We start from the raw sequence: 15141 nt of genomic DNA, 5'->3' as shown, positions 1-15141 counted from the left end.
GGGCTGACCGTCTCCCTTTCATTTCACTTTTAATCTGAATACGGCCTTTCTATATTACTGCACACAAGGCAGTTTACAAGTCAAAGAAGCAGCAAAGATCGCACACCTTATAACAATCTAATCCAATACAGAAATGTCACTATAAAAATGTAGCTTTAAATAAACAACCTATATCAAATAAAATTAATATTCAACAATCCATTAGAATATAATAGCACACAATAAAATTAAATATCAGCAAATGATAATTAAACAGAAATTCACTCTTAATTGCAATAAATAATTTCTAAACTATAATCAATAAAAGTAACAGTGTGTCACAGTGCATAAAAAAACACAACACAAATTGAGAAGCCAAGACACACAAAAAAGTTTTTTTTTTAAAAAAAATATCTCTGAACTTCTCTTGTCTCTTCCCTGCTGCTTCTGTCTGTTCCCCTTCCCTGCACCTCTCTGAAAACAGAACTGGGATCGTGGACTAAAGAACCAGAACCGGAGCTGGAGGGAGGAGCTTTTGGAGACCATCCATCCCAACTCCTTGATCCAGGCAGGAAATCCAGAGCTGGAGGATCTGCCCCTGGTGGCTGCCTAACCTCTGCTTAAAGACCTCGAGGGAGGGAGAGAACGGCCCTCCCCTGGTAACAAAGGTCCTGAAGTGAAAGCAAGTCTAGGCTCCATCCCAAAACCAAGAGGAGGGAAGAATCAGGATTGCACAGAAGCAGCACTTGATGGGCAACAGCAACTTGAACGGCTGGCCCTCCTCACTTTGCAGCACACCGATGCCGATCTTGCTTCTGTGGCACACAGCAAAGCGTGCCAAACTCATTCAGCCGCGGGACCCAATCCAATGTGCTCACCTCAGCATATTTGGCCACAGAGCTGGCTTCCACTGCATAGACCTTTTTGGCTCCAGCCTGCACAGCAAAAAACGACAGGATTCCTGATCCACAGCCAACGTCTAGGATCACCTTGGAAGAAAAGAAGGGGAGAAATAATCTCCGTTTGTGATCCAAGATTCAAATTTATTGCATTCACTAAATATAAAAGACACTCAATGGGCCTATTAGATTCTTGAATGATGCACAATCAGAAAAAAAAGCAGATAAACTGGCTTGGGTGGCCAGATCTGTTCACCTGAAGAAAGATTTAAAGGAGTATGCCGGAGGGCACAAGATAATGAAGATTCTCCACTCTGCCAGGGATCCGAAGCTATCCTTTCCCTGCTATAGGGGCCACAGCCTGGGGGGAAAAACCTTATGGTATACACGAAAAAGCTATAATAGTATATATTTTTAAAATACTATATAGTATTTCTTTAAGCCAAGCGTCAATTTCCTTTGAAGAGGAAGTGTACTTCTGGTTGTGATGATGTGCACAATCAAGTTTGACAAGAAAACCCAACAGTATCAAAGTACACCTTTCCATAAAAAAAGTACACTTGTTCTGATACAAACATGGCAAATAAAATTGAAACAAAATTGCTTAATTCTGCAAGCCACTAAAGCAAAACCTGTCACCTTTTAGTCATTGAATGGATCTAACTGATGTAATAAACCCACATTATAAGCATTATAAGCACCCACATTATAAGTGCCAGCATCTCAGAATGCCACTTAATCGCTTGCATCTCCCTAGGAAAGTGCAATCAAAGACGTAAAGTGGTAAATCACCAGGACTCTTTTTCCAGGGAAATCCAAAGCCTTGACCATGGGCTCTGTTTGGGGTGTGTGTGTTGGGATGTGGTTCTGACATGCAGACTCTTCTAGTTTGGTTCCCCATAAAAGTTCACAGCAGGGCTGAGTTAACGGCCTTAAAAAGCTCGTCATTAGGTTGGTTCAAGACCAAATGAGAAACCTGAAGTAATAACGGACAAATTTCTCCTCATGCACCAGAAAATTAATGTTACCATGGAAACCATATACCACATGCCAGTCTTAAAGTGTACTTTCGATAAAAATGAGTCTTATAGTCTAATGAAAATAATCCTGTGGCATTTCCGCAGCTCCGACAATAATCAGTCCAAGTTTGTTGCAGTGGTACCTTGGTTCCCAAACGCCGAAAACCTGCCCGTGTTCCGGTTTTCAAACGTTTTTCAGAAGCTGGATGTCCGATGTGGCTGTCGGTTAATTTGTTTCTGGGGTGCCTGCACCAATCAGAAGCTGCGCCTTGGTTTTCAAACATTTCGGAAGTCAAACGAACTTCCGGAACAGATTAAGCTTGGCACTTTTGTTTCTGCTATTTATTTTGTGTTTTTGTTTTTGAGACTTTTTCAATTAATTTGTTTTTGTGACTGTGTCGAACCCAGTTTAGCTACTGATTGATTGATTGATTGATTGTGTGACTGCAGAAATGGATAAAAGCCCCCCATCCAAACAATGACTATCATCAGTGCAGGTAAGGAAAAATATGAATTTTAATTTTTATCATCTACAATACTGCCTTCTTCATTTCTTTATAATGCAGGTGGGCAGGGCCAGTGCAAATATTTAGAATCGGGGTGCCAACATAACTGATTATTCGCTTCCAGAATTAAGCCACAAAGAGGAAGACACACATATCCAGAAAACATGGCCAACTAATACAAGTCTGATCCTTTTTTTACAAGAATCATTTTGTCTTCTATCCCTTATCTAAGGATGCTTATTTATCATGTAACATTGTCTTCTTCCTGTATTCCTTCTGTAATCTTTTCTGCTTGGTTTTTCTTCGGTAGTTTTGTGGTTTTGGCTTGTTGCAATGTCTGTTATAATGGAAAATTCAATAAAAATATTTTACAGAGAGAGAGAGAGAGAGAATTGGGGTGGGCAGACTTCTAACAGGGCTTACCTTATCTTTAAAATCTATATGGTTCTGTAGTATTGCTCTGTGATATGTGGCCGTCCGCACAAAATCCTGCATCATGTTTTGTTGCTGGGATAAGCAGCCATAAAACTAAACAGGAAAAACAGGAACAAATATATAAAATGGTGCCGTTCCCCCCCTTGCCTGCTGCACTTGACACAGAAAGGGCAAAGTCATGGCTGCAGAAACCAGCTCTGAGCAGGAAGTGCAGAAACGCTGGGAAAGTAATGGATTTACCTCTTCTAGGTTTGTGATGCAATGGAGCTCTACCTGAAAATATTGAGCTGCAGAGGAGTCTTCGGTTCTCTGATTGAAAACAGAGGGCTCCTTATTCCAATTCCTGCAGTTCTTCAGCACATTTGAAAACATGCTATATTCTGAAACAGAAACGGTGAATTTAATTAAATACAGAGGCCTGAAAGGCGGGCCGCTCAAATTCACAGCAGGCTTTGCTAGGGTACCTGGGGGGGGGGTGGTATTGGCAATGCAAAACTACAACATCATGCAAAATGGTAGGCAGTGGAAGGAAAGAAACTGAGCGATCACTGAGCTGCTCCCTACCCTCTGCAAAACATAGTGTAACATTCTGCTGAACAAAAGGTGCAAATAGCAAGCCACAAATTATACTCTGTGCTCTTTCATCTGCCTGTTCCTTCCCTTAAGACAGGTTAGCTCACTGGGGTGAAGTGCTCTTAAGGAAAGCAGAGTTGCGGACCACCATTTATAGAAGTAATAGTACCACTGTATTCTGCTCTAGTCAGACCTCACCTGGAGTACTGTGTCCAGTTCTGGGCACCACAGTTCAAGAAGGATACTGACTAGCTGGAATGTGTTTAGAAGAGGGCAACCAAAATGGTCAAAGGCCTGGAAACAATGCCTTATGAGGAATGGCTTAGGGAGCTGGGTATGTTTAGCCTGGAGAAGAGAAGGTTAAGGGGTGATATGATAACCATGTTCAAATATATAAAAGGATGTCATATAGAGGAGGGAGAAAGGTTGTTTTCTGCTGCTCCAGAGAAGCGGACACGGAGCAATGGATTCAAACTACAAGAAAGAAGATTCCACCTAAACATTAGGAAGAACTTCCTGACAGTAAGAGCTGTTCGGCAGTGGAGTTTGCTGCAGGGGAGTGTGGTGGAGTCTCCTTCTTTGGAGGTCTTTAAGCAGAGGTTTGACAGCCATATGTCAAGCATGCTTTGATGGTGTTTCCTGCTTGGCAGGGGGTTGGACTGGATGGCCCTTGTGGTCTCTTCCAACTCTATGATTCTATGATTTATGTGTCACTAGAACAGCTGGAGAATCCACCAAGATCCCCCCCCTCACTCTGCAGCCCCGCTCACTCAACCTGTGAAGCAGCCATGCAGCTCCTGCCAAATGGGGTGAGCTGGGATGAGGGGGGCTGGGGTGGTGTGGGGGGATCTTAAAAATAGCATGGACCTGCATAGAGAAGGTGCCTCCACGTGCTCTCTAGAACTCCTCCCCAGCTCTCTCAGCCCCCCTTGCCATGGCCCACAGCCGAGGAGCCTTGCTGGCGGTGGTAGAAAGACTTTCTTCCCACCCCCCGAGGCTGGCATTTCTCTGGAGCCAAGCAAAGGTCCACGACACTGTAGCATAAATGCAAGATTCGACCCAGCCTTTCTGAAACCAGGGTTGACACCAATCCTCTTGTTTTTCAGCTGAACTGTGCTCCTCTCAAGATGGCAGCAAGGACACCCTGTGAGCCGGGGGGCAAACTATTCCTCGGATGAGCTGCTCTAAATAGACGGCCATTGTTTGGGAAAGACAAGACGATATGCACAAGAAACACTGGCAGTCAATTTTATGGCTTGCTTGATGCAACTCAGATGCTGCACACATGTTCTTCAGGAAATGGAGAAAACCATCTAGGATTTATAGCTGTCTAGAGGACCCAGGTGGGGCTGTGGGTTAAACCGCAGAGTCTAGGGCAGGGGTCCCCAGACTTACCGGTGTTTGGGCCGGTTCCCACCGCGCTGATTTCGCGGCGGGCCGGAGGACGGTCGAGCGCGCGCCTGTGCGGGCCGGCGGGCGGGGGAGTGCGCGCCCGTGCGCATGCGCCCGTGCGCTTACTGGCGCGGCGGCGCGCTTCCAGGGTGGAAAAAGCGTCGAAAATCCGTTGTGCGCATGCGTATGGGCCTCCCCCGACCCGGAAGTGCACCAGAAATGACCTCTTCCGGGTCGGGAGAGGCCCATACACATGTGCACAAAGGATTTTCGGTGCTTTTTTCCCGACCCGGAAGAGCGCTGCCGTGCTGTGCGCCGTAAGTGCGGGCGGCGTCGCGGGCCGGATTGGCAGGCCAATTGGGCTGCATCCGGCCCCCGGGCCGTAGCTTGGGGACCCCTGGTCTAGGGCTTGCTTATCAGAAGGTTGGTGGCTCGAATCCCTGCAATGGGGTGAGCTCCCGTCACTCGGTCCCTGCTCCTGCCCACCTAGCTGTTCGAAAGCACGTCAAAGTGCAAGTAGATAAATAGGGACCGCTCCGGCGGGAAGGTAAACGGTGTTTCCGTGCGCTGCTCTGGTTCGCCAGAAGCAGCTTTGTCATGCTGGCCACATGACCTGGAAGCTGTCTGCGGACAAACGCTGGCTCCCTCGGCCTATAGAGCGAGATGAGCGCCGCAACCCCAGAGTCGGACACGACTGGACCTGATGGTCAGGGGCCCCTTTAAATGGTGGAACGGAAGGAATGAGGAGAGCTCTGCCCTCTGCATGAATTCAGGGCAGGCATCCAGAAAGACAGGTGAAACGGGGGTCTGGAAATCTAAATCAACATAATTCTCAAGTCATACACAATGGTGCAATGGGCAGTTTACAAATAGACTTCATTCTAAACAATTAGAAGTTTGTAGAGACTGCTCTTCAAAGATCCCTTGCTCAACTAGAAACTTAAACTTTGAAACTTTGAAGGAATCTGCCACCATTATGGAGAAGCATGAAACTCTTTCTGTTAAATTCTCCACAGAGCAGCAGATGTCAAAGGCTGCCCAATGTGCAAAAGATTTCAGTCATAGAGGCAAACAAGAAGAGCCTACAGTGAGCTGTTGCAGGATGCGGGTGGTGCTGTGGTCTAAACCACAGAGCCTCTTGGGCTTGCCAATCGGAAGGTCGGCGGTTCGAATCCCTGTCATGGGGTGAGCTCCCATTGCTCGGTCCCAGCTCCTGCCAACCTAGCAGTTCGAAAGCACACCAGTGCAAGTAGATAAATGGGTACCACTGTGGCGGGAAGGTAAATGGCGTTTCCATGCACTCTGGTTTCTGTGACGGGGTCCTGTTGTGCCAGAAGTAGTTTAGTCCTGATGGCCACATGACCCGGAAAGGTGTCTGTGGACAAACACCGGCCTGAAAGCGAGATGAGCTCCTGCAACCCCATAGTGCTTTTGACTGGACTTAACCATCCAGGGGTCCTTTACCTTTAACCATTACCTTTAACCAAACTGAATGTGTGTGTAATATTCAAACTATATCAAACCATTTCCCCCCCATTTTTCCAGGGGGAAAAAACAGCTTTGGGGTGAAAATGGGGGGAAACTGGTTGTTTTTTCGGTTTCCCCCCAGGCCTTCCCATCTCTAGTTGTACTTCTGCAAACCTTACGTTTCCTGTGAAGATATTGGTAACTCAATATTTTGGACAATTCCACCTCTACAATTCTATGCTTCTATGAACTCGTAGCGTGCAAAGTAGTGTACAAGAAAGTGCCCCCAAGTTACTGGTTTGGGGGAGGTTGGAAGTGTACAGAACTGTGAATGCCACCAATCACTTACCAGAGTGGGACCTGAACTGAAGTAAGGCATTGTTATAGCCGAGTGATATCAAGACGGACTCTTTTCCCACACGGCAATATTCCGTATCCTTGTTAACCATGCATTTAAACACGCAAACGCCATCAGCTGCAAGGAGGGAAAAAACACGTTAGCGCTTATTACAAACACAGAGACAGGTAAATACATATGTATATATTATTGGGGGACGATCCTCAGCCTGCATTGGTGGCTGGCATTTTTAATTCAGATATATTTCTCAGTCTTTATCTGCCCCTTGTTTTTTTTAATTCATGCCAACAGCTCCATCTTTGCCTAATTGAGCTGTTCCTGGTGCAATTGTCACGGGGGCAGGAAAGGGCGATGTTTTCATTTATGAAGTCTCTAAGGAGGTTTTACCTCTCTTCCCGCCCCCCCTCAATGTTCAGCGGTGTGAAAAACAACAAGAATGGATGTTTGAAAGAAGAGGATTAATCTCTGGATGTACATAGATCAGCAGCCAGAAGGAGGAATAGCAATGAAGGAAGAACTATTTTTAAAATCTATGTGGACACGGCAAAGATGACAGCAAAGAAGAGTTCAAGGGATGAAATGGATTTGGAAGAATAAACTCCCAATTTGGACATTTGGAGATACTATATGTTGAAGGAATTGCGGGCAGGACTGAATTATGAGTGAGCAGCAGACAGAAAATAAAATAGTAATGAAAGAATTGTGGAATAGATAAAAAACAAAACGGAGCATGGAAGGGTTCTTTTTAGAGAATCGGGAAACTTTTTATAAGAGGAAGCATCCCTGGGGTGTTATTTTCATGCAGGAGGAGGAGGAATGGGAGCGGTTCATTCATGTTTCCCTCCTTGAGGTTCCTATTAATAGGGAATTGGGTGTCAGCCAGATTGACCTGTGCTTTTGGGGGGATTCTTCTTCTTTCTGAAGTACCTTCCCCCAAAATGCGAAAACCGTTTCTTTAAGCATCTTTAGGTGTGGAGGCCCATTCCAAGAGGCACCCTCCCCTGCGCAAGGCAAGGTGGTACCACTTCACGGAGCATGTGGGTGTAGCATTTTCTGATGAAATCATCACAGAAGTGGGAATAAGGAGACAGTCCGTTTGGATCTGGGCTGAACCAGGCAAGGAGGTTCTTTGAATCAGGCAAATGATATGACCTTTTCGTCTTCCATTCTCTGCCACCGAAGGGAGAATAAAACGTCACGGTGGGAGGGAACTGCTGTGACGGCACATCAGGAAACCCTGGGCATCGTTGCAAAGAAGCAACCTTTTCGCAAAACACACAATTCCCTCAACGTGTAGGTGAGGTTAACATTCCTGATCTGCTGTATTTCTTCTGCCTGATGGAGGAAGATTCTCCCTGAATTCTATCCGAACTCGGAGCAACCACACCAATAATTGTTCTATTAGGAGAAACATGCCATACGAAACTCCTTCATTAGTTTCTGCAAGTGGAGCCAATGGGATTCCTTCTCTTCGTAATTCTTTGACACATCATTACAGCTGTCTTTATCCTTCGTGGCACATTATGAGAAATGTCTAATCTGAAACACGGTCATCCAACTGCTTGCTATCTATGCTGCTTTCCTTCTCCCTGGTCCTTTTCCAATAATAAAACTGCATTTGTTGTCCTGCAGTTCATTTATTTTACTCCTTTCTTCTGCTGCTCCAGAATAGTGCAAAAGGTTCTGCCTCCCCCCAACTAACAGAAGAAGGCACAACTTCTTCAAAAAAGAAGCTCAATGTTGCACTGATTATTCGGTCTTCGTGGGACAATACTACCGGTACTACAAGACTTAATTCACAGGTCTTTTTCTCAATCTTGCTTAGTGAATGCATATGGTCATAAAATCTATTGATATTTTATCACCACGATAATAAAAGGGGCGGAGACATAGTAGCTATAACTATCTGCAAATGGTTTTACAAGATGCAAAACTAGCATGTAATTTGAGACCCATAGATGCAACCCATCTTGTTGCTTACTTATTTTTGGCAGAAAGGAGAAGATATATGTTTAGCTCACCATGCAAAAACTATTTTTCCTATTCTATAGAAAAAGAACTGTCATAGTTGAATGCTAGAATATATAATTAACTTGTCTGAATATCCACTAATTTACCAGGCACACAAAAGCAGGGGGGACAAAAGGAGTTTTTGCACAGAAATGACATCTGATTAAGACCCTAATATTTTGCATAGCTGCTGTCAAACTGTCTGTCTGGATTCAAAATCTATTAGAGCTTTGATATCCTTTTCAAATGCTACAGAAAACCAGAGATTTCTGTGTGGGTGGTTAGGCTGCAGAAAAGGAGCCCAAGGGTTTGCTTCCATGCTCACTCATTGATCAAGAGAGCAGCCCTATGGAAATAGGTTACAACTAAGCTAAGAGAAGGATAAGATGGAGAGCGCCAAGATCTATCACTCCTGACTGTGTTAGAAACTCATATCTATAAGCTAACTGCCAAATTGCTCCTTAAACCAGGGTTACAGTTGCCAAAACGGAATATCTAGTTTCCATCTTGGGGCCAGATGGCTCGAAAGTTGTATTTTTCAATATGACTTGTTAGTTCCTGAAATTCATTCTGACTGTGCAGATAAAATATGAGAGTTGGAATTCTACAGGATGTGTTGTTGGGGTGTGAAAACAGTCCAGATCCAAGGATGGCCAGGCAGGCACCTCCAGTAGAGGAGACGTCAGGTGCAATCCTGGCGCCTGAGCATCTTCCCTTGCTTGCAAGTGGCCCAGAGCCAGGTGCAAAAAGCGAATTCTGAATGCTACTGGACAAGACAGAATGTGATTTTGAAGTTTTTCTCTGTGCTGCCTGGTATAACAATATGTCGTGTTAGAGAAAAGCTGAATCTACCCAGATTGGGTCTCCGATCTGAACTGCCCAACCTGATTACAAAGCAAATCTTGGATCTGCCAATCACTCATGAAAGCGGTGGGCGGGGTTTGCGACCCAGCGCGGGCTTCCTGTACCTGGGTGACACCCCCTTTGCTTGCTGGCTGTCGCTCCGCCCCCTCTCTGCCTAGCCAATCGGCTGCCAGCTGGGGGGCGGAGCAGGGGCGTAGCCAGGATCAAAACTGGGGGGGGCAAGCCATGGTCGTTCAGGGGAGGGCCCCCGAAGTGGGAACGTGGGCGGAGCTACAGGGCCAGCTACAGGGCCAGCTTGGCTGGAGAGGACGGGAGGGTCGGGCAGGCGAGAGGGGGTGACAGGGCGGGCGAGGGCGAGGCAAGGCATGGCCGCAGTCAAGACTGCTCCAAGGCGTTGCTGCATATCAGCATATTTCAACCATGTTGTGGGTTCAAGCCCCACCTTAGGAAAAAATTCCTGCATTGCAGGGGGTTGGACTAGATGACCCTTGTGGTCCCTTCCGACTACAATTCTATGATTCTATTGATATATAGCCATAGCATATGCATCATTCTGCTTTCCTGAATTGTCCTACTCCTAGGCATAGCAGCCAACTCCTAGAGGCCTAGGTGCCTCTCCCCCCCCCAATTACTAGTAAATACCGTATTTGAAAGAGTCATCACCCCCATGTTGATGGGCTTTCTATGTGGGGCTTATCTGTCCCCCCATATTTTATTAAGGATGGAAGAGGGAGGGAAGGAAGGAAGAAATAGAGAGAGGGATAACTCATATTTGTGGGTGCCTCTGGGTGACGCTGTGATGCTGGAACTCTGCAGCAAGAGGACGGGAGGGTCGGGTAGGCGAGAGGCGGTGGCAGGGCGGGCGAGGGCGAGGCAAGGCACGGCCGCAGTCACGACGGCTCCGAGGCGTTGCTGCATATCAGCATAATATTTCAACCATGTCGTGGGTTCAAGCCCCAAATTGGGGGAAAATTCCTGCATTGCAGGGGGTTGGACTAGATGACCCTTGTGGTACCTTCCAACTACAATTCCATGATTCTATTGATATATTACCATAGCATATGCATCATTCTGCTTTCTTGAATTGTCCTAGGCATAGCAGCCAACTCCTAGAGGCCTAGGTGCTTCCCCCCCCCAATTATTGGTAAATACTGTATTTTAAAGAGTCACCCCCCATGTTGATGGGCTTTCTATGTGGGGCTTATCTGCCCCCCCCCCGGTATTTTATTAAGGATGGAAGAGGGAGGGAAGGAAGGAAGAAATAGAGAGAGGGATAACTCACATTTGTGGGTGCCTCTGGGTGACGCTGTGATGCTAGAACTCTGCAGCAAGAGGAAGATACCGGTACGCCTGTACAGGAGCCTTGCAAGCAGCTTTCTCTCTGCTTGATTTACAGCAGGCACGTCCAACAGGTAGATTGTGATCTACCAGTAGATCACTGGATGTCTGTGGTAGATCACTGCTAGATCACTGGCACCCCTAAAAAAAGCTCACCCAAAATTTTCCTCCTCCCTAAAAAAAGCTGAACTATGACCTGAAGCCCTAAACAAAAATGGGCCTCCCTCCCTTCCTTAAAAAAACTCAACAGCTTTGACCTGAACCCCCCAAAAGGGGGTAGATCACTCCCAGTTTTTAACTCTGTGAGTAGATCAGAGTCTCTTGGGAGGTGGCCACCCCGGATTTACAGTATACAGATGCAGGAGGAGGGGCAGACTGGAACACCACTGCTTTTTATAAACATCACTGTGTCTGTCAAAGCTACAGCCCCCCCTTTCTTATTCACTTCCTTTTAGCCTTGCAGAGCCACCTTAGTCAAACTGAATCCTCTGCACCCTCATTAAATCGCCAATAGAACTGTTAACACGATCCCTGAATGATCATTAACAACTCCCACTGAAGAACAAAAGGGTGAAGTGGTGGCTATCAAACCTTGCCTGAAGGGATATTCTGCTCCATTGTCTTAACTGCTTAAGTACTGCTTAAGCCACTTTGCTTTATTTATTTGATGTGTTTTTGTTACAGCTGTGTTCCCGCCCCCCGCCCCAGCAAGTGGAGAGCTGCTCTTGCTAAAGCAAAGCTCTTTCCACTTCAGTTTTTGGAGGGGAAAAGTGCTGGTTATGGTCTGTAAAATACAATAATTTTTTGCTTCTAGGGGGGGCAGCTGCCCCCTCCTGCCCCCCCTGCCTACGCCCATGGGGCGGAGCGAGGGCCAGGTAGGGCAGCCTCCGGCCAACCATCTCTCCTGTCGGTCTACGGAGCCAAGGCTTCTGCTGTTGACATGCTGCTGCCAACCCCACCTGTGAACCCATTAGCTGAATGTGAATATCTAACTGCATCTGTAACATTGGCTCAGCCTACACACAAGCCTGGCTAGTGGATGTCAGGGGCCAGCAGCATCTGGGCTGCAAGGAGCGCTGTAGCATCTCGTCAGAGTCGCCCATGTTAACCTTTGCATGAAGGCATGACCCCATTAAGAAGTAGAGCTCCCAAAGGAGCTGTCATTTACAGGAGAAAACCCGCAGAAGCCTTTTAGCGTAACAGCTACGGACCGTGTCTGGCTAGAGACTGGAAATCATGACAAGGCTGGGGTGGGGAGGAAGAAACTCGACACAGAGGCTCCCAAGCGCCCACCTGCTTCCTGCCGCCACACAGTGTCGGACGACTAAGATTAAAAGAAAGCAATGAATATGCATTGCTGATTTTAAAAAAGAAAAATGATTCTAAGAAAAGGGGAAGGTGGAATTTTAGAATAGGAAGACAGCTCTGCTTCAGATGGTTCAATGAATAATCCATCTGCTCTGCCCCAGGCCTCATCTGCACCGATGGCAAAAGAAAAACAAGTAAGAACAGCCTGAGTCTCAAGGCAAGGCCACCGGCACAGGACCCGGACAGCAAACCTTGCCCCTTTTACCAGATCCAAACACAAATGTAGCTTAAAACAAATATTTTCATGTGCAATGTCATCATTTGCAATGCCTTAATATCCTTCACTGCAAAAGGCGTATTTTAATGGGGGAATGTTGTTCTGCTACATGCATAAAAGCACTGATAAATATTTGCCAAATAGGCTAAAATGGATAAACACACTTGTGTGCCATTGTTGATATCAATGCTGCAAATTTAATAATCAGAAAATGGGGGGGGGGTATTTGCAGCCACAGAGTACAAAAATTGAGAATATGTTTCAGCAACAACCGTGCTCAGTTTCCTTATAGAATCATAGAATCACAGAGCTGGAAGAGACCACGAGGGCCATCCAGTCCAACCCCCTGCCAAGCAGGAAACACCATCAAAGCATTATTGACATATGCCTGTCAAGCCTCTGCTTACAGACCTCCAAAGGAGGAGACTCCACCACACTCCTTGGTAGCAAATTCCACTGTCGAATAGCTCTTACTGTCAGGAGGTTCTTCCTAATGTTTAGGTAGAATCTTCTTTCTTGTAGCTTGAATCCATTGCTCCGTGTCCGCTTCTCTGGAGCAGCAGAAAACAACCTTTCTCCCTCCTCCATATGACATCCTTTCATATATTTGAACATGGCTATCATATCTCCCCTTAACCTTCTCTTCTCCAGGCTAAACATACCCAGCTCCCTAAGCCGTTCCTCATAAGGCATCGTTTCCAGGCCTTTGACCATTTTGGTTGCCCTCTTCTGGACACGTTCCAGCTTGTCAGTATCCTTCTTGAACTGTGGTGCCCAGAACTGGACACAGTACTCCAGGTGAGATCTGACCAGAGCAGAATACAGTGGTACTATTACTTCCCTTGATCTTGATTACAGGAGGGTTAGAAGACACACAACACACAGCTTCATTTTCTAAAAATTGAAGTTGACACTTTTTCTATTAATACTAAATGCTGGTGTTTGCATATAATAAAAACCTTAATGCAAAAATCCTGAGGAACAAGTTGTGCCTAACTTTGCTTTCACAGCTCAATGATATTTGAAATGAAAACCCTTTATCTCTTTGCTGAAAGTCTGTCTAGACTGCGCTTGTTTACTTGAAAAACAGATTTATCTGCAAGATCTATACTTCCATACACATGTCTCCACTTTATTTTCCAAGAGGAACCATTGTTACTCTTACTTTCCTCTGGGTTCCATGTATTTAGATGTCAGGTGTGTTATAGCAGTCTAAACTGTGGTTAAGCAAATACCATATGCACATGGTCAACAAAAGAGAACAAAAATTTCAGACAAAGGCCCCAAGTCAGATATATAACAAGCTGCAAGAACTGTAGCTTTCAAAAATGTGTTTGTCTGTTTGACTTTTCGTTCATTTTATATATCCACAACAAAACACAATGGGATAAACAGATGAATTTACCACCACCAGAATAAAAAGCTTAACACCTACTGTATACATTATCATTCTATGACTTCATTTACTTCTCTCTCTCTTACATTCTTTTCCTTCCTTACAATGCATTTTAAAAATGGGAGACAATCTAAAATGAACCATAATGGCAAATAATTTTTTTTGGGGGGGGTATTGAGGACTTGCTATTTGAGATTGTTATTGTGACATTACTGATGTATTTTTATGCCACTTGTAAGCCACATTGAAAGGATCTGTGTTCTGGAAGGCAGAATACAGTATAAATAAGTTAAATAAATGTGTGCCTTTAAAAATAATGTGCTACAGTATTTGCATCCACAACAGTGTGTGTGTGTGTGTGTGTGTGTGTGTTGGGGGCTTTTAGAAGGAAAGGATTAACCACTGCACCCTGGCCCAATCGGAATTGCCATGCCCAACAATCACAGAGTATATTTTTAAAAGAATTAAGACTGGATCAAGTATTTGCATATCTCCTAGTTTGACCCCATCCTGTACATCTTGAAATGAACCTTAAATATGTATCCAGTTTGTGTCACTGGCTGCCTCTTCCCAACAATACAAAAAGCAGCAGCAAATTTGTAACACTCTCCGCTGATAGTGTTTTAATGATTGAAAGCTTCTGCCCAGAGAAAACAGTGGATTTTCCAGGCAAATCCAACTGGTGTTTGTGGTATGATACAATTATATTCCTTGTAGATTAGCATGATTTTGACATGCAGTTCTACTCTGTGGTTACATATCAAATCCCTACTTTCCTTTAGGCATATTTTGCAAGAAAGCATGTTAAAGGAGCTCTCCCAAAATAGGAAACAGCGACAGGAAGAGCACGTCTTGCTGCACAAATCTGAAGACACCACAGCTCTTGCTTACAAAGGAATATGATGAAGCCGTTTCATGCAGGAAAATGAATGCTAAAATGCGGCACAACAGCAGGGCAAGTTTGGCATGGTTCTGCAGCAAAAACTAGCAGCTGGAAGGCAAGCAGCAAGAACAGAGCTGCAGGACAAAATATCTCCAGTATAGGAGAGACAAAGTTCTATCATCCAGATTTTCAAATTATGTTTTCTTTCTCCTGTGATCCAATTTAGGTTAGGAGGTTGAATATTTTAGATGAGTTGTAGCCAATGCTAGTCCTACTCAATAGTTAATCCATTGAAAAGACTAACTTGCTGTAGGTCCACTGATTTCAGTGGGTCTACTCTTGAGTAAAACCTAGTTGGCTACAAACTAGGAGTTTTATGGATGCTATTCCAGGATTCACAATTTACCGGGGGAAATACAACTGGACGCCATGTGGGG

General features: G+C 45.3%; 1 protein-coding gene across 2 annotated transcripts in view; it reads right to left on the bottom strand.

Moving 5' to 3' along the window:
• LOC118097688 (histone-arginine methyltransferase CARM1) overlaps positions 1-15141 on the bottom strand; it is a 44119-nt gene that overhangs the window by 22130 nt on the left and 6848 nt on the right. Inside the window, exons 2-5 of one of the 2 annotated variants that reach the window (XM_060269152.1) lie at positions 6620-6745; positions 3112-3218; positions 2827-2931; positions 858-968 (exon numbers count right to left, since the gene is read on the bottom strand). In XM_060269152.1, the coding sequence (XP_060125135.1) occupies positions 858-968; positions 2827-2931; positions 3112-3218; positions 6620-6745 (449 nt within the window). Of the gene's footprint in view, positions 1-857; positions 969-2826; positions 2932-3078; positions 3219-6619; positions 6746-15141 lie in introns of both variants that reach the window. The other variant, XM_060269151.1, reaches the window with a different exon arrangement.

Source organism: Zootoca vivipara, chromosome 16 (genome assembly GCF_963506605.1).
Source record: "Zootoca vivipara chromosome 16, rZooViv1.1, whole genome shotgun sequence".
NCBI classification, from domain to species: Eukaryota; Metazoa; Chordata; class Lepidosauria; order Squamata; family Lacertidae; genus Zootoca; species Zootoca vivipara.
The sequence above is the reverse complement of the archived record's forward strand: the minus strand, read 5'-3'. Positions and strand labels throughout refer to the sequence as shown.